This window comes from Panthera leo, chromosome B1 (assembly GCF_018350215.1).
Source record: "Panthera leo isolate Ple1 chromosome B1, P.leo_Ple1_pat1.1, whole genome shotgun sequence".
NCBI lineage: Eukaryota > Metazoa > Chordata > Mammalia > Carnivora > Felidae > Panthera > Panthera leo.
This window is the reverse complement of record NC_056682.1, coordinates 133,677,713-133,704,224: the sequence shown is the minus strand read 5'-3', so window position 1 is coordinate 133,704,224 and position 26,512 is coordinate 133,677,713. Positions and strand designations below refer to the sequence as shown.

General features: G+C 35.2%; 1 protein-coding gene across 7 annotated transcripts in view; it reads left to right on the top strand.

Moving 5' to 3' along the window:
- The window catches only part of PTPN13 (protein tyrosine phosphatase non-receptor type 13), a 227,101-nt gene that overhangs the window by 38,283 nt on the left and 162,306 nt on the right, over positions 1–26,512 (top strand). For all 7 annotated transcript variants that reach the window (XM_042935987.1, XM_042935989.1, XM_042935988.1 and 4 more), the window contains exon 2: positions 18,322–18,441. In XM_042935987.1, coding sequence (XP_042791921.1) covers positions 18,327–18,441 — 115 coding nt within the window. In that variant the 5' untranslated portion in view covers positions 18,322–18,326. The remainder of the gene's footprint in view (positions 1–18,321; positions 18,442–26,512) is intronic.

Genomic DNA, 26,512 nt, shown 5'->3' with positions numbered 1-26,512 from the left:
TCTGTGCTCCCAGCTCGAGGCCTGGGGCCTGCTTCAAATTCTGTCTCTCTCTCTCTCTCTTCCTCTCTCTCTCTCTCTCTCTCTCAAAAATAAACATTAAAAAAGTCTTTTTGTTTGCTTCCTGCCCCGCATCAATTTGTTTTCTGTCCTACATGACTAAAACTTCTTTTGATAATGTTACCTATGACATCCAGATAGGCGAATCCGTATGCTCTTATATTGTATGACTTCTCTGTTATTTGAGACTGATGATGATTAATAACAATTATTGTGTAAGAACTTCATATACATCTTGTTTAATTCTTGCTAGCTTCTTATGAGATAGGAACTGTTAATAATTTGTTTTGAGAAAAAAACTGAGCCTAGAGATGTTAATTGGCCCCAAATTACAGAACTGGTGATTTGAACCTAGACAAACTGACACAAAGATCCACATTTTTAATCTTTGTTCTACAAATCTCTTGTTTGAAACTTCTCTTTCATCCTCTCTAACAACAATCATCCCGTTTTCTTCATATTTTTCTGGCTGTTTCTTTGTAGTTACCTTAGTAGGCTCTTTTTCCTCCTCTTTTATATGCTATTGTCCTCTAGGTCTTTATATTTGGTTCTTTTTCTTTATATGCTCCTCCTGAGAGACTTTACCCATGATTTTGTCTGTCGCTACCTATTGATCATTTCCAAATCTATAAGACCTCTATTAGTTTCACACTAAGAAAACTAATGAGCCTTTAAAAATTCAAAATAAATCATTGTATGCCTCACTCTGAAGTTTGTCAATGCTTCCCCAAAGGTTTCAGTATAAAATTTTAAACTGTTTTACTGTTTTGCAAATCACAAAAACACCTTTTAGCAGTGCCTGGCTGGCTGATTCAGTGGAGTATGCGACTCTTGATCTGGGTTTAGAGATTACTTTAAAAAAAAAAAAAAAAACCCTTTTATGATCTGATTCCTATTGACTGCTATAGCCTCATTTCTTGCCCCGCCCCTCTTTAGATAATCTGCAGAATTTGAAAGCATACTACTGTTTTATATCTTTCTTTTCACATACGTTATTTCCTTTGCCTGGAAGACCGTAACTCTGACCCGTTGATATCTTCTCCATTTACCTTCTTCCTGTTTATTCCTCCAGAATGATCCAAAAGTCACCCTCCCCACTCCAATCTCAGAATTGTTTCTATGCTCTTTCTGGTCTAATTAAAAGCGTTTTGGAATCCCATGGTACTTTAAGCCATTATAACATTTAACACCGTGTGTTGCCATCATTGATTTATTGTCTCATTCACAGATACTGAGTTTGTTTAATATCAGGTTTCATGCCTTATTTAATTTTTTTATTTCAGAACTCAGTATATAACTTACTATGTAAGAGGTAGTCGATTAATATTTAAGTAGTGAGTTCATTTATGGATAAGTTTGGAGTTTATTTAGTAATCAGTATGGCCTTAGTTGAGGTTTATGAGGGAGATAAAGATCTGATGACAACTCTGCTTTAGAATTGCTAATTTAGAGGTGAAGTAGATGGGATGTAGTTTATACAAAATTAATCTTTTGTAGTGAGACTTTAGTAGATAACTCAGGAAACCTAGACATAAGTATGTTATACTTATAATGATGGTTGCTAAAGGTTAAAGTGTGTCCTCACCAAATTCATATATTAAATCCCTAATGTCTAATGCCTCGGAATGTAACTGGATTTGGAGATAGAGTCTTTAAGATGTAATTAAGTTATAACTGGGTTCAGGGTGGCCCCAATCCTGTGACTGGTGTCCTTATGAGAAGAGGCGATTGGGACAGACAAGATCGTGGGAAAACAGAGGGAGAGGACGTCCATCTACAAGCTGAGGAGAGAGTCCTCAGAAGAAAGCAACTGTGCGGACGCTTTGATTTTAGACTTCTAGCTTCCAGAATTGTGAGAAAATAAATTTCTAGTGTTGAAGCTACCCCGTTGGTGGCACTTGTTTTTTTTTGTTTGTTTTTTTTTTTAATTTTTTTTTTAACGTTTTATTTATTTTTGAGACAGAGACAGAGCATGAACGGGGGAGGGGCAGAGAGAGAGGGAGACACAGAATTGGAAGCAGGCTCCAGGCTCTGAGCCATCAGCCCAGAGCCCGACGCGGGGCTCGAACTCACGGACCGTGAGATCGTGACCTGAGCCGAAGTCGGACGCCCAACCGACTGAGCCACCCAGGCGCCCCCCGTTGGTGGCACTTGTGATGGCAACCCTAGCAAACTGAAATAGTAACCAAATGTAGAAGGTTAATGTTCAACCTCATTAGTAATTACAAAAATGTAAATTTATAATATGGTTTCCTACTTACTGGTTTGATATCAACCCTATCAATACCTACTACTGGCATTTGACACAGCAAGGTCTTTTATGCTACTTGATGGAGTATAGGTTGGTGTAACCACTTTGGAAAGAAATTTCGCTTTATCCAGGTGTCCAGGCTATGCGTACTATATGACCCAGAATTTCTATTCAATTATCATGTATGCAAAATGTTCATAGCAACATTATTTTTGTTAGTAAAAAACTGAAAACAATCTAGATTCCTAGATTCCAACAATGGAATCCTAATCAGTAGTAAAAGTGAATAAGTAACCCAAATGCACATGAATGGCTCACAAAATAATTTGGAGTGAAGAAAGCAAGTCACAGAAGCCTATTTACAAAATAATTACTCTTTTAAAAACTCAAAAGTATGTATACCTACAAAAAATGAGGGGAAAGAATGGATGGTAGGAAAAATGAGACTTGAAAGAAAGATTAATTTGGGAGAAGTTAAGAGTGAATAAGCAACAGCTATTGATGGCAAGACTAAGAGGAAAGGGAGGAAAAAAGACCAAGAAGAGAGACCTTGAGCCTGGCAGGTGGAGGAATAGTAGTCCCATTAATCTCTTTGGAACAGTTAGAGGAGCTAATTTGGAGGAAAAGGTTGTTTTAGGCTTTAGATTTATTGAATTTTATACCAGAGGACAGTATTGAAGAAAAAAATGGACAATACATAGTTAAAAATTGAAAATCTAGTATTTGGAACAAGGCTATCTCAAGGCTGGAGTGAGATTTAGGAATAATCTGCCATAAAGTGATTAGGTGAAGTCTTGATAGCAGGTGCATTCTCCAATAAGAACTGGATATAGAGAACACTAGCTCTAGGGGAACGGATGGAGATTATATGAGTAAAAATTCTGACCCTGAGTGTCATTCGTTAGAGTTAGAAGGGATGATGTGATGTAATCAGAAATTAAGCCAGAATTCTGACAAGTGAATTGTAGTGGAGCATATTATTCCAGTTCTATTCTGTCATATGTTAACAGTAAATTTGAATAATTGATCCAGAGTGATTTTGTCACTTGTCTATAAGCCAGAATTCCTTTATCTTATGTAAAAAGGTCTCCATTGTTTTGCATATTAGTCATTTTTATTTATGGCAGTTACACAAGAGAACTGTGTAGTTAATTAAAATTAAAATTGTAGATATAAAAACTATACCTCGAGAAACACATTTTATACAGTTAGTTGGATTGCAACAGAATGAGAAGCCCAAACCACGTGGTTTGAAATTAAATTCATGAGTTCTTGCAAGTCATGCTACTATTTAAGCTATAAGCAATGATCTAGTTCAGTTGTCACAATTATGTGAAGTAGTTTGAAAATGATATAATGAACAACAGTATTCAATATGAATATTTCTGTGTCCATTGCTTAGTGGTTTAGATTTGGGTTTTAGATTTCTTGAATTATTTACTAGATACAAAAATTAGTTATTTTTAAATATTTTTTTCTTAACTTTTTAAAAAAAATTTAACTTATTTATTTTTGAGAATGTGAGTGTGAGCCAGGGAGGGACAGAGAGAGAGGGGAACAGAAGATCCAAAACAGGCTCTGTGCCGACAGCAGCAAGCCTGATGCAGGGCTTGAACTCATAAACTGTGAGATCATGACCTGAGCCAATGTTGGACGTTCAACCAACTGAGCCACCCAGGTGCCCCCAAAATTAGTTATTTTTAAGATTGAAATGTTGTATAACACATTTCAAAATGGAAATTGGTAATATCAAAATCATTATTAGAACAGAGTAGTTTAAGTAAAATTTTGACCATCTATGGTCAAAAAATTGACCAGCTTAATATTAATCTCAATATTCAGTTGAGATTATTGTTGGAACTACTGGAGTATTGTTCCAATAACTGGAAATTATTGTTGCAACTACTCAGTAGGTTTATTATGCTTCTTTTGTGGCTTGTGGGGTTGTTTGGGCTTACTCTTTTCATTTATTTTCTCTAGAATCAAAGTTGATTTTATGCACATTAATATAGAATGACTCCTGCTACTTTACTTGACCAGCATATAAACTTACCCAAAACTTTTAGATATTGTAGCTTTGTAAGAAAAGACAAGGGAAGAAGATAGACCTCACTTTCACCTTCAGTATTCTAGTAGTTGCTGAATAAGTAATGTTTGTTACCTTCTGCTTTTAATACTTCTAATAGCCAGCTTCTTGCTTATCAGTTAGATCATAAAGGTACATACTGCTTGGTCATGAGAATGCTAAATGGTGGAAAATCAGAAAAGTGGCAGCAATCTCTTTAATGGGCTGTCACTGCCTTGCTTATGTTAGTACTTCACTTTGGAGTAGAGTGAGCTTTGATCAACCTTTCTGGATCATCTAACACTACATCCCAAACCAAATATTATAAAAGCCACCTCAGTGCAAATCGCTTTGCCAATTAAAACATGAAGTGATAGGTTTGTAAGAAGCTTGAGGTCTTGAAGCTCAAGAAAGACAATGATTAATTTACTTAGAATGTTCCCTGTCTTGTAAGATTTCTTTTCAGTCTAAAAACAACATCCAGAAAAACTCAGAAGTGTAGTAAGAGGGCTTTCTGTGTTACATTTTTTTCAAAATCTATACCCTGGTTGTATTAGTTTTCTCTTGCTGTATAACAAATTAGCACAAGATTAGTAGCTTCAAGCAACACATGTTTATAATCCTACAGTTTCTGTGGGTCAGGAGTCCAAGTGCAAGTTAACTGGGTCCTCTGTTCAGGATCACATCAGGCTGAAATCAAGGTGTTTGCCAGGGATAAAATCTTATTTGAGGCTTGGAGTCTTCTTCCAAGCTCACTGGATATTGGCAGGATTCAGTTCCTTGCAGCTGTAGATCAAAAGGTCATGTCTACTTGCTGGCTGTCAGCTAGGGTCTACTCTTAGCTCATCAGTGTTACTCTTGTGTCCTTGCCATGTGGCCCCTTCCACGGGCAATTCAAAACATGGTTTTTTTCCTTCATCATAGTCAGCAGGAGAAATTTCCCTGCCTTTGAATCTCCCTACCGTCTGCTCCAACAGAGTCTTCTTTAACATAACCCAGTCAACTGAGAGACTGTCCTTTGATACTGATAGGTTCCACCCACACTCAAGGGGAGGAGGAGATTATACACATCTGGTATATCAGAGGGACAGGAATCTTAGATAACACCTCAGAATTCTGCCTACAACAGTCTGCTTTCTGGGCTCCAAGTATTCATGTCCCCCCACCCCATACACACAAAGAAGCAAAATCTACCTGTTCCTGTGGTTTCCAATGTTCTCATCCTATTGAAGCATCACCTCAAAGTCTAAAACTTTATTTAAATCATCTAAATTGGATGTAGATAAGGCTCCTGTGTATCATCTTTCTGTGAACCTGTAAAATTAAAGAGTATCCCAACATAAAATGGTAGTAGGGGCATGGGGTAATTATTGTAGACATTATGGTTCATAACAGGCAAGGGCAGGGGCCCCTGGGTGCCTCATTCGGTTGAACATCTGACTCTTGATTTCAGCTCAGGTCATGATCCCAGGGTCGTGGGATTGAGCCCCACATCAGACTCCATGCTGAGCATGGAGCCTGCTTAAGATTCTCTCTCCATCTCCCTCTGCCCCTCTCCCCTTCTCACTCTTTATAATAATTTTTTTTTTTTTAGTTTTTAAACATAAAAAAAAAAAAAAACAGGCAAGGGTAGAATAGAAGGTTAAAAAAGGAGTCACTGGTCCATAACAGTTCTGAAATCCATGTTGGCAGACTCCAACAGGGTTTTGGTTAGGTTTCAAGGCCTGGGAACTGCCCTTCATGGCTCTCAACCCTGTCCTTTCAGTCTTGGTTCCAGCTTCTGGAACTGTCTTCCTTTTCTAGGAAGGTAGCATATGTTTGCAGCTGCTTAGTTTTATCAGCCTCTGTTTCACCAGTGGCCTTTGGGATGAGTCCAGCAACCTCTTTCCATTTTCTATTCCTTCTGTTTCCTTTTAGTTCAAGCTGGCAGTGTTTATGCTGAAACACTTTTCTCAAACTCTGGGTTTTGAGTGGATTTTTCAGGGATTCACTGCATTAGACAAAGGCTATGCTTGCAATGTTTTCAAGAAATGAAATAATCTTTTTGTGTCTTTGTCTCTTGCTGAGATGGCTAATAGACAACTCTAAAGTTTACCAGAGACCCTTAAAACATTGAAAGGGTCCTTTGTGCACTAAATTCTTTGGCCTTTTGATCTTTCTGAAATTTTACCAGAAGGTTATCTTTTGCTCTAGTGTGTTTTTGGCAGCCATTTCTGATTTTTAAATCTTTTGCTATCTGGAGAGGCTGGGCATTTTCATCATCTAGTCCTGTTTCCTGACTCCTTAATAGCTATTTCCTCAATTTGTCACTTTCCCCTTGCATTTTACTATAAAGAGCCAAAGTGAACCAGACGGTGCCTTCAACACATCACTTGGAAATCTCCTTAGCCATATATCCAGCTGTGTCACTGATAAGATCTGCTTTCCATATAACTATAGGACATAATGTTGCTAAGCTTTTTGCTCCTACATAACAAGGATTCCCCTTATTCCAGTTTCCAGTACAGGCATATCCCATTTTGTTGTACTTCACTTTATTGCATTTTGCAGATACTGCATTTTCTACAAATTGAAGGAAGGTTTGTGGCAACCTTGCCTCAAGCCAGTGTTTTGGTGCCATTTTTCAAACAATATTTGCTCACTTTGTGTCTTTGTGTCACATTTTAGTAATTCTTGTAGTATATCACATCTTAAGTTATTTTGTTATGGTGATCTGCGATTGATAATCTTTGATGTTACTATTGTAATTGTTTTGGGGTGCCACAAATGTGCCAATGTAAGATGGTGGATCGAAAAATGTTGCATGCACTCTGGCTGCTTTACCAACTGGCTGTTACCCCATCTCTCTCCCTCTCCTCAGGGCTCTCTCTCTATTCCCTGAGATACAACAATATTGAAATTAGGCTAATTCATAACCCTACAGTGGCCTTTAAGTGTCCAAGTGAAAGGAAGAGTCCCATGTCTCTTGCTTTAAATCAAAAGCTAAAAGTGATTAAGCTGAGTGAGGAAGGAATGTCAAAAGCCAAGATAGGCCAAAAGCTAAGTCTCTTGTGCCAGACACTTAACCAGGTTGTAAATGCAAAGGAAAAGTTCTTGAAGGAAATCAAAAGTGCTGCTCTAGAGAACACAGGAATGATAAGAAAGTGAAACAGCCTCATTTCTGATATGGAGAAAGTTTTAGTCGCCTAGATAGAAGATCAAACCAGTCACACAACATTCCCTTAAGCCAAAGCCTAATCCAGAGCACAGCTCCAATTCTCTTCAATTCTCTGAAGGCTAAGAGTGGTGAGGAGTCTGAAGAAGAAAGTTGGAAGCTAGTAGAGGTTCATGAGGTTTAAGAAAGGAAGCCGTCCCTATAACTTAAAGTGCAAAGTGAAGCAGCAAGTGCTAATGTAGAAGCTGCAGCAAGTTATCTAGAAGACCTAGCTAAGAAGATTACTGAAGGTGGTTTCACTAAACGGATTTTCAATGTAGACAGAACAGACTTCTATTGGAAGAAGATGCCATCTAGGATTTTCATAGCTAGAGAGGAATAGTCAATGCCTGACTTCAAAGCTTCAAAGGACAGGCTGACTCTCTTGTTAGGGGCCTAAGGCAGCTGGTGACTTTAAGTTGAAGCCAATGCTCACTGACCATTCTGAAAATCCTAGGACCCTTAAAAATTAGAAATCTAATCTGCCTGTACTTTCAATGAAACAACAAAACCTGGATGATAGCAAATCTATTTACAATATAGTTTACTGAGTGTTTAAGCCCTCTGTTGAGACCTACTTGCTCAGGAAAAAAGATTCCTTTCAAAATATCACTGCACATTGACAGTACACCTGGTCACCCAAGAGCTCTGATGGAGATGTACAAGATTAATGTTGTTTTCATGACTGCTGACACAATATCCATTCTGCAGCCCATTAGCCAAGGAGTGATTATGACTTTCAAGTCTTATTATTTAAGAAATACATTTTGTAAAGCTTATAGCTGCCATAGATAGTGATTCCTCTGATGGATCTGGGAAAATATGTTGAAAACCTGGAAAGTATTCACCTTTCTAGATAGCATTAAAAACATACATGATTCATGGGAAAAGGTCAAAACATCAACATTAATAGTAGTTTGGGAGAAGTTGATTCCAACCCTAATGGATGACTTTGAGGAGTACAAGTGGAGGAAGTAACTGCAATTGTAGTGGGAATAGCAAGAGAACTAGAATTGTAAGTGGAGCCTGGATGTGACTGAATTGTTGCAATCTCATGATAAAACTTTAACAGATGGGGAGTTGCTTCTTATGGATAAGCAAAGAAAGTGGTTCCTTGAGGTAGAATCTACTGGTGAAGATGCTGTGAAGATTGTCAAAATGATAACAAAGGATTTAGAATATTACATAAATGTAGTTGATAAAGCAGCAACAGGGTTTGAGAGGATTGACTCCAGTTTTTAAAGTTCTACAGTGCTATCAAACAGCAATCCATGCACAGAGAAATTATTTGTGAAAAAAAGAGTCCATCAATGTGGCAAATTTCACTGTTGTCTTATTTTGAGAAACTGCCACAGTCACCCCAACCTTTAGCAACCACCCCATTGATCAGTCAGCAGCCATTATTATCAAGACAAGACTCTCTACCAGCAAAAAGATTACAACTCACTGAAAGTTCAGATGGTAGTTAGCATTTTTTTAAGCAACAAAAATTTTAAGTTAAGGTTTTTTTTTTAGATATAATGCTATTGTACACTTAATAGACTACAGTGTAAACATAACTTTGATCTGCACTGGGAAACCAAAAATTTCATTTGACTTACTTTATTGTAATATTCGCTTTATCCATGGTGGTCTGGAACTGAACCTGTAGAATCTGTGAGGTGTGCCTATAACATGCCCCTCATTTCCTTCTGAGTCCTCACCAGCAGCATCCAGATTAAGATCCAGATGTTTATTAAAAATCTATTCAATGTAAGTTAGGTTTTCCCTATCACACTTCTGAAAATTCTTGTAGTTTCTGCCCAATATCTAATTCCAAAGCCACTCTCACATTTTTATTGTTAATGCAGCATCCCACATCCAGGTACCACAATCTGTGTTAGTTTCCTGTTGCTGTGTAACAGATTACCAGCTTAAAATTTTGCAGCTTAAAGCAACACAAATTTATGATTTTACATTTCTTTGGTCAGGAGTCTGGGTACAGATTAGCTGGTTCCCCTTTTCAAGATATCACCAGACTGAAATCAAGGTGTCAGCTGAGACTACAGTATCATTTGAGGCTCAGAGTCCTATGTGAAACTCATTGGTTATTGTTAGAATTCACTTCCTTGTGATTGTAGGACCATTTTCTCTCTGGTTGTTGGGTGGAGTACACTGTCCATTCCTAGAGGCCACCCTTTGGTCTTTGCTGTGTGTCCCCTACATAGGCAGTCATAACATGAAAGGAATATTGAGGGCAATTTCAAAGTTCTGCCTACCAAAGTAATTTGTTTATTACAATATAAAGGACAAATACTATTTTTTTCTTGGTCTTTTATGCTTCATACATATTGGTTTCCTTTAATGGCTGACCACTCTGATACGCTTTAAATCGACATTTCTTGAAGAAGACTAGCAAATACTCTAAAGCAATGATCTTATCAAGAGTCAGTAGGTGGGGAGGAGGGGTGATATAGAAAGGCACTGCTCAAAACTGAAATTCTACCACTACATTACTTTCTGTTGGTAACTCTCAGTTGGTGAGAAGAAATGTAACGTTGAAATTAGGGATTTTTCCTTCCATTTTACTTCTTTCCTAAGCTTAAATGACATATAGAGAGTGAAGAATTCCACAGTTTTTCTTCTTGTTTTTTGAAGCTGTCCCCTGAAAGCAGGGAACAGGCATATATGATTTCTATTTAGATAAGTGGTTGACATGAACCAGAGGCCCAGAAAGGCAATTTAGACTTGTGTTTGTTTTAGTTTCTCTTCTCTCACTGGAAAAATGTAATGGAAAAGTTGACAAATATTAAGCACTACTCCAACTTCAATAAAAATGTTTAGACACATGCTGTTTTCTATCTTGAGGCAACATCCAATAAAAATTTCACTGAGTTTTATCTTTTTCTCCTTAAAATCCCAATTCTTCCTCAGTCTTTCCTAACTATATTAGGCAATAATGCTTTTTCTCTACTACCTGATCTATCTATACCTACACCCTAATAGAAAGAAATAGTAATGTATTTTTTTAATTAGCTTTTAGTCTTCTAGAGTTATAATAGTGCTTTTATTGTTTCCACTTCGTATATATCGGTCTTGGTGTTGACCATTCTAGATTAATAGATAAAAGAAATACTTTCACATGATTTAACATGTCCTCTAACTATTGTAATTATCATTTTGGATTTAAATGCTTAGGAAATTAGAAGTTAAGAGAAAAACAACGGATTGCTATCTTGAGTAATGGATTTTTAAAACAATTGTGTTATCAGTTCACAAATTCTAATTTCAATAACATCTAAGTGGCATCTTAGATACGCTTTGGCTGTTTGAGGAGGGAAGATCTTAGACTTTAGCCATAGAATTTGGTTTCGTTAGCCTTACAGCTTTTTTTTTTTTTTTTTTTTTTTTTTTAAATAGGAGAAGTTTCCTTTTAGAAAACACATCTCTTTTGTTTTTTGTTTTATCAAAGCATGTGTTACCTGAAGTTGGGGCTTGTTTTTTTCTGACAATAAAAAAACATTCAGACAGCTTCATGGGACAAAGAAAGGCAGTGCTGTCTCACTTTTGTCACGTTTAGTTTGTTTTTTCTCTTGTAAACAGCATTATTGAGGCATAATTGACATATATATATAAAACTATACATACAAAGGACACAATTTGGTAAGTTATGAAATACAGATGCATCTGTAAAACTCATCATCACAGTAAAGGTAATGAACATATCCATCATCTCCAGACATTTTCTCATGTCCCTTAATCACTACCACATGCTTCTCCAAAGAGCAATGCCATCCTCAGGCAACTGAACTATTTTCTCTAACTATAAATTAGTTTGCATTTTCTATAATTTTTTACATGTGTAATCATAAATTATATACTTTTTTTGTCTAGCTTCCTTTATGCAACATGATTATTTCAAGATTCATGTTGTTGCATGTATCAATAACAGTTCATTCCTCTTTATTGCTGATTAATAATCCATTGTGGAAATACACTAAATTTGTTTATCCATTTACTTGTTGATAGACATTTGCTTGTTTCCAGGTTTTGGCTTTTACAAATAAAGCTGCAATGAAGATTTGCATATAAGACTTCATATACATATGTGGTTTAATTTCTATTGGGTAAATACCTTGGAGTGGAATGACTAGACCATATGGTTGACTTAAATTTAATTTTTTAAGAAACTTTCACCAAATATTTTTCCAAAGGGTACCATTTTACATTCTCACTAGCCATTGTTCTAGTTCCTTGTCATCTTTGTCAATACTTAGTATGGACAGTCTTTTTCATTTTAGCCATTCTGATAACTATGTAACAATGTCTCATTGTTCTAATTTTCATTTTCCTAATGACTAATGATGTTGAGTATCTTTTCATATGCTTATTTGCCATCCGGATATTTTCTTTGACAAAGTGTGTATTCAAATATCTTGCCTATTTTTTTTAAGTGGGATTGTTTCCCATTATTGACTTTTGACAATGCTTTATATATTCTGAATAAAAATCTTTTATCAGCTATGTGATCTGCAAATATTTCCCTTTAATTTGTGGCTTTTTTCCCCCATTCTTTTAGCAGTTCTTTTCAAGAAGCAGAGGTTTCAATTTTGATAGATTCTAATTTATCATTTTTTTTCTTCTAAGGATCAAACATTTGATATTGTATTTAAGAAACTTTATGTAACCCAGGATGATTTTCTGAGTTAAATTGATTTTTTTTCCTAACTTTGAAAAAATGGCCTCTGGGGTATTACTGTATGCAAAAAAGATTATTAAAATTATTTTTAAATTTTTATTAAATTAAAAATTCTAAAATTCTAGTTCTTAAGCAGAATTCTAAGGTCAATTTAATTACTTTATTGTAGAAAAATTTAAGTCACTTAGAGCTAGAAGCTCTAGAGCTTCTAGAAGCTAGAAGCTCTAGAATTCTAGAGCTTCTAGAGCTTCTAGCTCTAGAGAGCTAGAAGCTCTAGAATTCTAGTTCTTAAGCTTCTAAGGTCAATTTAATTACTTTATTGTAGAAAAATTTAAGTCACTTTCAAGGAGTTATTTAATTGGGTATATAATTTTAAAACTTTGTTAATTAAACTTTTTAAAATATTTTAAGCTTCATTCATATTTTTAAATATTAAATAAATATTAAATAAAAAAATTTTAAGTATTTCAGTTGTCTGACAAAAAAATCATCTTCCTGATTATTTAAATAAATCTGATGAATGAAAACTTACAAGTATGCTAAGATTAATTTCTTTTATATGTTCCAGTGGTATTTGATACATTTTAAAATACAAGTCTGAACTCATTTTCTCAATTACATTATTTAAATTGATATCAAAGACCAGATCTATTATTCTAACTGACCTATTTCTCCTAAATATTAGAAACACCTAAAATACCAAATATGTACAGATTCTTTAATTTTAAAAAATACTATTATATGGGCTTGCATCTCTTAAACTTTTTATAAACTTCATTGTGAATCTTTTGGATCAAAAGATACTTATAATTTTGGAGGTTGCCTTCTCAACTCATTATGATTTCTTTTCTTTTCTTTTCTTTTTTTTATGTTTATGTATTTATTTTGAGGGAGAGCTTGAGTGAGCAGGGGAAGGGCAGAGAGAGGGAGAGACAGAGAGAATCCCAAGCAGGCTCTGCACTGTCAGCACAGAGCTGGTCACAGGGCTCGATCCCATGAACTGTGAGATCAAGACCTGAGCCGAAATCAAGAGTTAGATGCTTAACTGACTAAGCCACACAGGTGCCTCTCATTATTGTGTCTTAATGGCCAACAAAGTCCTTAGCTAGGATGGTGAATAGATCTTTGCCCACACAAAGAGCTCTGTAGTGGCACACACAGAGCTCTATTTTATAGTTGTTTTGTTCTTAAAATAGGGTAATCTTATAGCCCTATTTCCTTAGAATCAATTTAAACAAACCTAATTCATTAGTCTAACCCCAGACGGATTGTTACATGACTTGATTGGATTCAGTTAATCTGTTTACTATTTCAATCTTTTTGGAAACACTTTTCTATGCTTCCTATTTTTGAGTGCCACAAATCCCTCAGGATTAAAATGACATCTGTTAGAATCCTTCTGTGGCTTTTCTGACTGGGCACAGTTTTAAGGTCATGACCTAATATTTGTGTTAACCAAAAACACAAAGATTCTGGTTATGTAATATAATTAATTTTTCTTATTTGAAAATCTTCCCTTAACCTTCATTATCATGTAGCCTACCACATTCAAGGAAACAAGTAAATAATACAGGTATGTTAATTGTAAAACAGAACCTCTTTGATGGTAAAATAATGCCAGTCATACATCTATACCCCAAGTTGTCTAGTACTGTGTCTAAAGGAAACAACTGAAGTTAATACACTTTTAAGAATTTTCATGACAAATTGTTTCCGTCATCTATTGGTTGACTTCAAGCTTTTTTTCCTCCACTTTTCCACTTTTTATTTATTTTTTATTTGCATTCTTCTTCTACTTCTGCATTTCTTTCATTCCCTTGTCTTCTTTCAAAAATTTTTTTTACATTTTTTATTTTATTTTTGAGAGAGAGAGAGAGAGACAGAGACAGAGACAGAGCACAAGTGGGGGAGGGGCAGAGAGAGAGGGAGACACAGAATCCGAAGCAGGCTCCAGGCTCCAAGCTATCAGCACAGAGCCTGATGCGGAGCTCAAACCCGCAAACTGTGAGATCATGACCTGAGCCGAAGTCAGTTGCTTAACCAACTGAGCCACCCAGGTGCCCCTCCCTTGTATTCTTTCAGAGATAGTGATATGGAAAGCCATAGTAAAGGTGAATAAAAATAGAGAAAACTGATAACGATAATGATGGCAATTGTCAAACATGGTGATGGTAGATAATTTGTAAATTATAGTGTTGTTTGATTTTTAGAAAGCTGTTTTAGCAATACATTAAGTTTTGAGATTGGATGATTTGAGGGGCGAGGCAGTTTTAAAAAGTCTTAAGCTTTTTTTCTAGCAAGCTGTAAATTAAAAATATCAAATCTATTTTGTTAGCTATATAATATTGCTTTCAAAAATAGTGTTCCTTCTATGTTTTGAAGTTCTAACGAGTTCCGGCTAGAGATGCATAGAGATCCTACTTCACTGAATAGACAAATACTTTCTAATAAAAATTAACAGGAGACTAATATATAATTCAGCCTGATTGAGTCAAATAACAGAAGTATAATCAGTAATCTTTATAAGACAAATCAAGCACTGAAAAATTCTGTTGTGTTCAGAAGTTACTTTTACTTTTTCATTTTCTTATAGGAAGTAATTATATATTTATTATGGTGATTTTCTTTCTTTTTTTTAAATTTAAATTCTAGTTAGTTAACATACAGTACAATATTGGTTCCAGGAGTAGAATTCAGTGATTCATCACTTACATACAATACCCAGTGCTCATCACAGCATATGCCTTCCTTAGTGCCCATCACCCATCTAGCCCATCTCCCACCACCTTCCTCCATCAACCTGTAGTTTGTTCTCTATCATTAAGAGTCTCTTGTGGTTTGTTTCTCTCTCTTCTAGCCCCGCCTTTCCCATATGTTCATATGTTTTGTTTCTTAAGCTCCACATATGAGTGAAATTATATGGTATTTGTCTTTCTCTGATTGACTTATTTTGCTTAGCCTAATACATACTAGCTCCATCCACATCATTGCAAATGGCAAGATTTCATTCTTTTTGATGGCTGAGTACTATTCCATATTATATATATATAAACACCACATCTTCTTTTTCATTTCATTAGTCAATGGACTTTAGGGCTCTCTCCGTAGTTTGGCCATTGTTGAAGAAAATAATTATGTTTTAAAAACCAATTTCTTTAACACTAAGTATAAACCTGTATCTTAAGTTTTAGAACTTTGTATATGATACAGATCGTTTGCTTTACAATGGAATGCATAAGGTGTAATCATAAGCAACTTATTTTGTCTCCTTCCTTCCTTCCTTCCTTTCATGAGGGAAGTTCTTCTCTTGCCTCTATGTAGAAATTCAGGTCCATAATTCTCTCCTTACAGTCACTTAAGAACTACAGTCACTCAAGTTGAAAATACAAGGTCAATTCCATCATTAAAAATGCCTAGTCAGTATATTAATCAACACTTCAGTCTTCATTCAAAGCTATTCCTTCCCATAGCTACGATTAGCTATAGGCGGGAGGCAATGTGCTTAGCTTCTCCTTTTGTTACTTATCTCCTCACCCACTTGCAAGTTGCTTTATCTGACCCAATTAGGATTTAAACTGGGGGAAGGAAGAAAGAGAGGCAAATAATTTTTTTTACCTGACTTGTAACTCATTTTGAACTTGATATGTGCTTAAGGCTGTTTCTCTTATGTGTACTTTAGTGTGTTCTTCAGAGACCTTCACTGGAGCTGTACTTTCTGTGACACTTCAAAATATGATCCCTTCTACTAGCCAGTACCTAATTCTTCTTCTGCTTCCTTCTCCTTCTCCTGTCTTCCTACCCCCTCATCCTTCCTGTTCATCCCTCCTACCCCTCTCCCACCTTTCCCCTCCTGATGGTACTCTGGGAACCACAGGAGGTACTCTGAGTAGGATTACTTTTTTTAGACAGCTTTACTGAGATATAATTGCCATACCATAAAATTTACCCTTTTAAAATTTACCTTCATGGTTTTTAGTATAGGTACAGAGTTGTGCAACCATTGCCACAACCTAAATTTCATAACATTTTCATCTGGGTAGAATTTTGTTAGCTCCAAGCTGTTTATACCCCACCCCAATTACAGCATGCTTCCTCACTCTGAGTCTTGTATGCTCTCTCCTCTCTGGCTGCTGTCTCAGAGTGACAGCCAAAACCTGTAGATTCCTGAAGTATCAGGCACCAGTCTATGGTGTCCTCCTTTTGGTGAACTCCCTAACACCGGGGAAGTGCTCCTGGGGGTTCCATTGAGCCCTCTTTTGCTGGCTAGATGTTAAACAAAGGCACCTTCCTGCATCCCTTCTACTTTGAGGGAGACATGAAAATCAGTACACCTATCTTCAAAGAAATTCCTCACATGTAATGTTCTCTGTACTCTTTATACCTTATGTGTAGGCTTTAGAGCTATCTAACCAGTTCTCAGACATATTACTTTGGAAATTTGCTGCAGGGTAGACTTACTCACAAATCCTGTTGGGTATCTGATTCCTAATAGTATCTTGACGCATCTGTTGAAACTTCCAATTCAATACAGTATTTTACGTAGAAGATAATAACTCCTATCTCTTAGAAAGGAATGAAGCTTATTATTTTTTAAAAAATAAATAGGCTGCCATTTAATAAAGTGAATATGAAACTGAGAGTTTTTTGGGGGAAGAGGTGTTTGAATAAATAATCACTTCTATACAAGCTAAATAAAAATGACTGGCTTTTTCTAAGCAGTATCTTCTGTCTTCCCTTTTAACTACCACATTGTTCCACTTAAGTACACACCCCTCAAGGTAGGCTCTAAGCATAAAATGCTATAGTAAATATTTGAAAAGAAAAGTAACAGGACAAGGCTGACCTCATTTGTAGCTGGAGTTGCTTTTTTTTCAGTCTGGGTTAAAGTATCATAAATGTAATTTGAAACAAAATATTAGCTATTCTTGTTAGTTGAGTAAACAAAATCAACTTTTCTCTAAAACAGCTGTTTTTTGTTGGTTAATTTTAAAATTTAATGGTTATAATTACAGAAAATAAGCATTTAACATTTTTCACTCCCTCTAGCTTCTTTGCTAAACCCATCTGCTTCTACCTACCAGTAGATACACATTATGCTCAAATTGGTTAGTTTGGATAGAAATCTTAGTGATCATTGTAAGGAATAATTTTCTTTTCAAGGAATGTCAATGTAGGACACTTTATATAGATGATATAGACTCCCTCCACCCCCTGCCTTCATAACGAAAATAGAATTATTGAACACCGTAGAAAACCTTAAAATTTATTAATATTATCACCCACTTAATTTAATGCCATTGAAAAAGATTGTCCCTACAAAAATGTCACCACAGAGTCAACCTCCTGATTTTTTATTAATTCAGCCTCTACAGAGTTAGATTACAAAGCATGTTTACAGGAATAACCCTTTTCCCTGCCATAGCCACCCCAAAATGGCAATGTTGTTTCTATTATTATTATTCCCATGTCACGGATAGAAAACTGAGGTTAGAGGTGAAATGGTCTTTCCAGGGGCAAATGGTAAGTTGGCTGCAAAGTTGGGTCTGAAAGTAGTTAAGTCCATCAGTGAAAAATTTTATAGTTATACTGTATATATTGAAGATGTAGAAATCAATTAGTGAGTAGAAGAAATGTGTTCCATCTTATTTCAGCTTCATGCACCATGGCTGTAGAAGCTCTTCTCTACTCTTTTTTACCTGGGATGGATAGGATGAAGCCTGGAAGTATAATCTGAAAGGCCTTCAGTTCTGCTCTGATTTAATCATCCACACTTTGGTGCCTCCTGATACCTTCAAGTCTCTCTCTTCTGCCATGAAATAGTCACCACCTATTTTCCAGTTCAGGCTCTGAAGCTGATCCTGTTGGGCTAGGGCAAGTAGTTATTTTGAGATTTTTTTCCCTCTAATTCTTCTATCCTCCATGAGTTTAAGCCGTAGGATTATGTTTAGATTAAAGGCCATATTGAGAAATTAGGTAGATAGGAACCTCAGTCTCGCATCACTGATGTAGAACTTTCACCACTACAAATGCAGTGCAAGTTGCTGATATGTACCCCTTCTGTTTCCTTTGTTTCTTAGGTAATATGCACGTGTCACTAGCTGAGGCCCTGGAGGTTCGGGGTGGACCTCTGCAGGAGGAAGAAATATGGGCTGTATTAAATCAAAGTGCTGAAAGTCTCCAAGAATTATTCAGAAAAGGTAAGTTTTTTTTGTTTTTCTGGGGTTTTTATTTGTTTGTTTGTTTTTCTGTTTGTTTTTTTTTTTAATCAGGTAGCTGAAAAGGGCAAAGTATAGAAGGAATACTTCCCCTTATCTTTCTTTGGGCTAAAAAAAGCTCAGATATCTGAGCTTCAATATCTGAGAACATCTTCTATGTCTCTGATACTGTGCTAGGTGCTGAAAGTGTAATGGTGATCAAAACCAAAAACATTCCCTGTCTGGAGCTTGTAATCCAGTGTAGAAAATAACTATTAGTAAAATACTTATATAAACAAATGTGAAAAATGCAACCATGACAACGGCTACAAAGGAGGGGATTCAGTGACTCTATGAAAACCCGTAATAGGTTTGACCTGGTCATGGGGACGAAAAGGAAGGTTCCCTGAATAAGTCATCTCTGAGCTAAGATCTGAAAGAAAACAAGTTAACCATATGAGAAGGAGGGGGAAAGGTTCCTGGCAAAGGGGATAATATGTGCATCCCTGTAATTCTAAATTGGGTTAATGTGGACCGAATAACTAATTAGTTTGGTGCTTCCCTGTAGAGACAGTCACCTGGTCCAAATGACTGTGTACCATTTTGGAGCTAGAAAAGTTAGGGAGTCACTCTTTGTCCAAACACATTTAATACTATACTGAAAGTCTCCACGTGAAGACTTTGAAAATGGTGTTTGCCATCCATTCACTCCACATGGCCAACTCCTATTTAGAATAGGAAAGATACCAAGCTTCATCTAAAAGAAGAATTAAACTTTAAAATTGATTTGCATGATATAATCAGGCACAGTAAACATTACAGAAATGGGGGCAGATTTGAGTGTATAGTAGTTCTCAAAGTATGGTCTCTGGATGAGGAGGATCGGCATCACCTGAAGCTGGTTAGAAATGCAAATAATGCAGACCCACACTAGACCTACTGAATAAGAAACTCTAGGGGTAGAGCCCAGCAATTTGTGTTTAACAAGTCCTTAAGGATATTCTAAAACGTGTGTTAAAATCTGAGTCATTGTACAGTGGAATTGCTAAAGACATGAGCCATGGGAACCTTTTGGAAGGTGTAGGGGTAACCACTGATTGAGTGTAGGAAGGTCTAGAGAAGAAAGGAAGAATTTTGGGGACAGATGGTAAAGCTTTGTTATTGTTGCTATTATTTTCTAACCCTGGGACAGGGATTTAAAATAGTGTTACGGCCCACCTAATTCTGCTAGAACCTAGATGTTTGAAGATCTTTGATTAGAGTTAGGATTAACCTAAAGAAAATTTATTCATTTTCTCTAATGCCGCTTACCTAAAATCTAGCTATGTTAAGTAGACCTTGTTGTTTTGTTTGCTTCATTTTAATTTGGAAAATTTGGAAGTATAGACACTCTGGAATATAGAGCAGTAACCATGCTCCATAGATGCTGTTGAAGGAAGGGTATGTTGGTGACATTCCTTAATTAATTAACAAAAGTCAATTTAATATTTAAGAAACGGTTCTTGCTTGTGAGGTAGATCCTCTTACTTGCCTTACTTGTCTATTGGGAAGATCCCAATAAACAGAGGATGAGACTATTGCCCTTAAGGATTCATTCAGATCAGACAGATGCATGTGAAGAATTTACTACTTCAAAACTGTGCCAAATGAGTGATTGGGATGATAAGTACTACAGATGTTCAAAGGAAGGAGAGATAATACCTCTTTTTATTATAGTAATGGCAGGATCACTGCCCTGTTCATGATTCATGCAATATAAAGCATCTTCCACACTGTGAATGCTTAAGGAGTTTTCTTCTTTCAAATTTTGAAATGTTAATAAAGGTTTTATTGTCTGAATGTAAAGTACTTGTAATTAAGATGCAATTATTGCATAACATATTGGCACATTACAGAGAAGAGACTTACTGGATGTGTTATAAAATTAATTGTGAGGCAGTTATATTTTAGACACTGTTCAGTGGGGGCTGGTTACCATAGGGCCTTCAGTTCAATTCACAGGGTAACATCAGTAATAGAGAGAAATTGCATTTGGCTTCTTTGGCAATCTGGGAATTGCCAACTATTATATTTGCCAACTGGGAAATTTGTACTTCTTTGGAGGAAATTTATGCTTATTTGATTTAGTTTATCTGAAATCTCTGTAGTTTTTCATTCCTCGTTTTGATAGCACAATGTCTTTTTGGCACAAGTTCATCACCTGTTATAACAAATTGAAATAAAATAATTATTAGTTTGCTGATTTTGTGAATGAATGGTGTTGGTCTTGGTTTTCTATTAGACACCCTTATGAATATAAAACTAAGAATGGTGGAGGGTGGAAGCAAGTAAAATACAATGGTCCTTAAGAAGTTTGTTTTTCTAAAATGTATTTTCTCGGTTTTATCTTTCTGTGTCTATTACGTAAACCTTAGTTTTGGCTCTTTTGGCGTTTTTTCTTCTTGAACTTGTATATTGCTCCTATGTCATTTTCAGTATGTAAGTGCAAGTTTGCATTCTTATGAATACAAGGCTGGAAATAAACATTTCTGCTGGGGGATTATTGAACACAAATCAAGAAAATGTTGTTTCTTTATCTTTTTGAGCCTCTTAGCAATTAAAGTCTTTTAGACTTTTTTAAAACAAAATGTTTGTGGCTGTTATTCAAGAATAATGATATCTAAGCATGACCTTATTGAAAGACACCATATGTAAATGAGTTTCTCTTCAGAGAAGGAAAAATATAAAACTTTATTATTAAAATGTGCAATCTATATTGACTATTTCTTAAAATTTTTTGAGTTTTTTTTGTGGCCTTGCATATGGTCTATTTTGTAAAATATTCTGTGGGAATTTGAAAAGAATATATATCTTCTATTTCTAGGATACAAATTAAGTTGGTTAATATTCATGCTTTTAAATTTTTTCTGTAACCATAGTTAACTTTTTTCTGTTTGAGTTTATTTTTATTTATTTTGAGAGAGACAGAGTGTGCGCTCACGCAAGCCCGGGAGGGGCAGAGAGAGAAGGAGACAGAATCTTAAGCAGATTCCATGTTGTTAGCGCAGAGCCTGACACAGGGCTCAGACTCACAAACCGTGAGATCATGACCTGAGCCAAAGTCAAGAGTCGGCCACTTAACTGACTCAGACACCCAGGCGCTCCCATAATTACTTAAAAAAAATTTTTTTTTTTTACATTTATTTATTTTTGAGAGACAGAGAGACAGAGCATGAGCAGGGGATGGGCAGAGAGAGAGACACACACACACACACAATCTGAAGCAGGCTCCAGGCTCCGAGCTGTCAGCACAGAGCCCATCGTGGGGCTTGAACCCACAAACCGTGAGACCTGAGCCGAAGTCGGACACTTAACCGACTGAGCCACCCAGGCGCCCCTCCCATAATTACTTTTTATACTTAATCTGTCAAATTCATAGAGATAGTTAAAATCTCCCATTATAGTAATGTCTATGCCTATCTTCTTACTACTGCCAGCATGTGTTTTCATGTTATTTTGTATGGTACATATAATGGCTAATGACTAATTTAAATGGACTGAATATTTTATCAATATAAAATAAGGCTTTTTTTCCCCTTTTTACTACTTATTGACTTAAATTCTATCTGGTCTGCTCTTAATATTGCTACATCTTCTTCCTTTTCCTCACCATTTACCTAGTATATCTTTTTTCCTTCTTTATTTTCAGACTGTATTGCAATTTAGGTATCACTTATAAATAGTAGACAGCTAGATTTTATACTTTTTTTGCCTATTTTTTAATTAGGAAATTAAATGTGGCCAGTGAAATGAAAGTTCTGGAAGAATTTCATTAAGGGTCCTTCCATACTATGACTTTCTACTTGTGTGCTTCTCAGTCCACTTTATAAATTGATTGGGAGGCATAGCTAATGCCAGAAAATAGATATACATTTAAGATTTTAGCTTTTACATCATGGATGAACTCATGCAAGACTCAGTGGTCCTAGATAATGAAAAAACAATTCCATTCTCATGTGCATTCTAGATAATCTTTAGAACTGAAATTATTGCTGCCTTGGAAAATTTAGTTTACAATTTTATTAGTTCTCCAAGACTGTGATTTTTTATTCTTAGTTATGGAACTGTTGCTCTTTGAAGAAAACAGATGTTTTGAATCTAAGGGATTTCAAAGTATTAGGGTGGATGATTGGTTGTTGCTAAAGTTGCTGCTTCATGACTAATCAGAGGAAAAGAGACAATCTTCCTTTATGAATCAAAGATATAAATCCCTTTATATGTAGTCATTTCTGGTTCCCTATTTATTAAGTAATAATTAGTGAAATTAGTAAATTAGTTACAAAGATAATAAAATAAAGCATTTTGATAAAGTGCTAAAAAACAAACATTCACTGTCTAAATAAAAACATTCAAAGAGTTACCAGCAAGTATCCTTAGAAAATTAAGAAGACTATGTTATATTTCATATTCTTTTTGGGAAACAAATCTGAATAAGGTTGCAGAGAGCAGGGCATATAGACTCCTTTGGCTCTATTTCATGTAAACACTTGCTTATTATATGCATGAGTGAAAATACATTACAACAGATATCTGGGACAAATATCAAATAAACTTCTCTGTTCTTATTGAAAAGTGTTTAAAAATTAGAGTTTTGGAATACCTTTTTTAAAAAGTCTTATGAGAGAATTGCCTATTATTTTATTATCAAAATTAAGTGAAATATTAGGTTTGTTATTTTTTGTTGTTGTTCTTTGGAATTGCTTTCATGAATAAATACTTTCAGGGAAATTTTCTTGCTACTAAAAATGAAAAATAACATACCAGAAACATATAAACTTAGAACCACACATACATATGTTTTTTTAATTTATGGAATCAAACTCTTTGAGCTGGAAAGATCTTAACCCATTTCACCTAATCATTTTTAGAGATAATGAAATAAGGCCCAGTTTAAATGACTTGTAAGAATATTGGCAGAGCAGAAATAATATAACTATTTTAAAATAAGTCATTGTGAGCAGTACCTATTTAAAGCCATAAAATTAATTCATGTATACATGACAGTAAAGTTTTAAAATTGATAACTTTCCTATGAGCATATCACCAGGATGTTTAGAGAAATAATATTAGATGACAAAAGTGACATCACTTCAGATTCTACACATTTTAAAAGAATAATAAGGGAAAGTTATGACCAAAGGTATTGAAAAAATTGAAATGGAAATTGAAATTCAGTGCTGGAATTGAAATGCACACTTTATAGATAAAGAAGATGTATATATGTACAATGAAATATTAGTCATCAGAAAGAATGAAATCTAGCCATTTGTAAGAAGTGGATGGAGCTAGTGTGTATTACACTGAGGTAAATAAGTCAGAGAAAGACAAACACCAATGATTTCATTAATGGGTGGAATTTAAGAAACAAAACAGAAGAACATATGGGAAGGGAGGAAAAAAGAGAGAGGGAAACAAACCATAAGAGACAGTTATGTTGGAGAACAAACTGAGGGTTGATAGAGGGAGATGAGTGGGAGAAGGGCTGGATGGGTAGTGGGTATTAAGGAGGGTACTTTTAATGAGCACTGGGTGTTGTGTGTAAGTGATTACTCAAACCAATAATGCACTGTATGCTAACTAACTAGAAATTAAATAACAATTTGAAAAGAAAAATATCACAATGGTATTGGATAGATCCATAGCAACATTGAATGCCATATCACAATGGAGTGATGTCTTCAAATTACTGAGGAAGCATTCTTTCCAAGCCAAATCATCAATCAAATGTAAGTATCAAATAAAGACATTTGCAAACATACAGTGTCTCAAAAAATGTACCTTCTATACACCATTTTTTAAAGAAGCTATTGCAAAACAAAGGAACAAACAAATAAACAAAAATGGAAGTGAAGGTAAATCCTGGGCTGATAGCTGTTCAAAAATCCTAGAACATGTCTAATTTAAACAGCAGGAGACAAGAAGCCTCCATTAAGATGTCTTTCAGGGAAAAAGAACTACTAATCATTTTCAGAGAGGTTTAACAATTCTTTGGAGGGTATAGGAAGGGCAATGAAAATGAAGCAAATGACTACTAATCAGCCTTCTAAAGATATTTGATTTATTAATTTGTGTATACATATTGCTTTCATACAACATTAACTTTAAAATACTTGTACAAGAATGCAAAATGCAAAGATATCATTATATCACTGTATGTTATATCACAAAATTAAAAATAATCTAAATGTCAGTAGGAGTATGATTATATTATGGTACTGCCAAATGAGAGATTACTATGTATCCTTTAAGAAGGAGAGAGAATCTGGATGTGTACTAAATGAGAGCTAGATATATGTTTAAAGGGGAAGAAGGGAACAGGTTCAAAACTTGGCTACATAATGTGATCCTGTTTTTTAAAGTAAAAAAAATTCTTCTAAATATATATTACCTTTAGACATTGAAAAACAAAAAATTGGGGAACTTTGGATTTTTACTTCCTAATTAAATTTTTTTGTATTGAATTGTTTACAATGAGGATGGCCTTTGTGTACTCACAAAAATCAACACAGATGAATTTTTACGAAGATTACTTTTGAGCATAGAAGTCAATTTTTCCATACTTTCATTTAACAAAATTCACTCATCAAACTATGTGTTTGGTATTGGGGAGACAGAGATGAATAAAATATATTTTCTGTATTTAATTAAAAAAACAAAATGGACACCTTAAAAGACAAAAACTACCAAAGCCCATTCAAGAAAAGTAGATAACCTGGATTGCCCTATATCTATGAAGATGAATGGATGTATATTTTTAAATGTTCCACAAAGAAAACCCCAGGTCCACATTGCTCCACTAGAGAATTCTAAGAAGTTATAAAAGAAATAATAATAATTTTATATCAAACACTTGAAGAAAATTGAAGAGGATCAAATACTTTCCAACTAATTCTGTGAGGTCAACATTAATATCAGAATCAGATAAACCCATTAGAGGAAATAAAACTGTAAACTAATATATCTCATGAATGTAGAAGCAAAACTTTTTAACAAAATTTTAACAAATTGAGTCCAATAATATATAAAAATGTTAATATATCATGACCAAGTAGATCCCAAAAATACAAGACTGGCTAACCATTCACAAATAAATCAGTGTAATTCACCATATTTATAAACTATAGAAGCAAAACCACATATTCATCTCAGTAGATGCAGGAAAAAAATTTAATAAAATCTAACATCCATTCCTGATTAAAAAAAACAAAAAACAAAACAAAACAAAAAAACCTCTCTGCCAACTGGAAATAGAAAAGAACTACTTCAACTTGATAAGGGAATCTACAAAAAACCTATCACTAACATCATACTTAATGGTGAAACAATGAATTTCCCCCCCCTGAGATTATGAATAAGTCAAGGGTGTCTGCTATCATTACTTATACTGAACATTGTGCTCAATGTTCTAACCAATGCAATAAAGCAAGAAAAGAAATGGAAGGTATCTGGATTAGAAAGAGGTAAAACTATATTTATTTGAAAGCAACATGGTTATCTACAAAGAAAATCTGATAGATCTACCAAAAAAGAAATGCATTAGAACTAATAAGTGACTTTAGTAAGTTACAGGACACAAGATTAATATACAAAAATGAATTGTATCTTTACATAGTAGCAATGAATAATCAGAAATTTAAGTTTTTAAAAAGCATATTAAAATGATAAAAGGAGATTAGAAGATGGTGGGCAGAATAGGAGGACTGTAGGCTCACCTCATCTCATGGATACAACTAGATAACTATCAAATCATCCTAAATATCCCAGAAATTGCCCTGAAGACTGGCAGAACTCCACAACTAAAGGTAGAGAAAAAGCCACATCAAAGAAAGTAGGAAGTGTGGAGACATTACTTGGGAGACAGACAGATTGGCTGCTGTACTGGGGAGGGAGCCATAGTTGCAGAGAAGAGTGAGAAACAGTCCAGCACAGAGGGGAGCACACAGGGAAAACAAATCCTCATAGCAATTGGCTTGGAAAGGGAAAGAGCCTGAATTTCATGAGTTCTTGCAACCAGTGGGGTATAAAGCCTGGACTT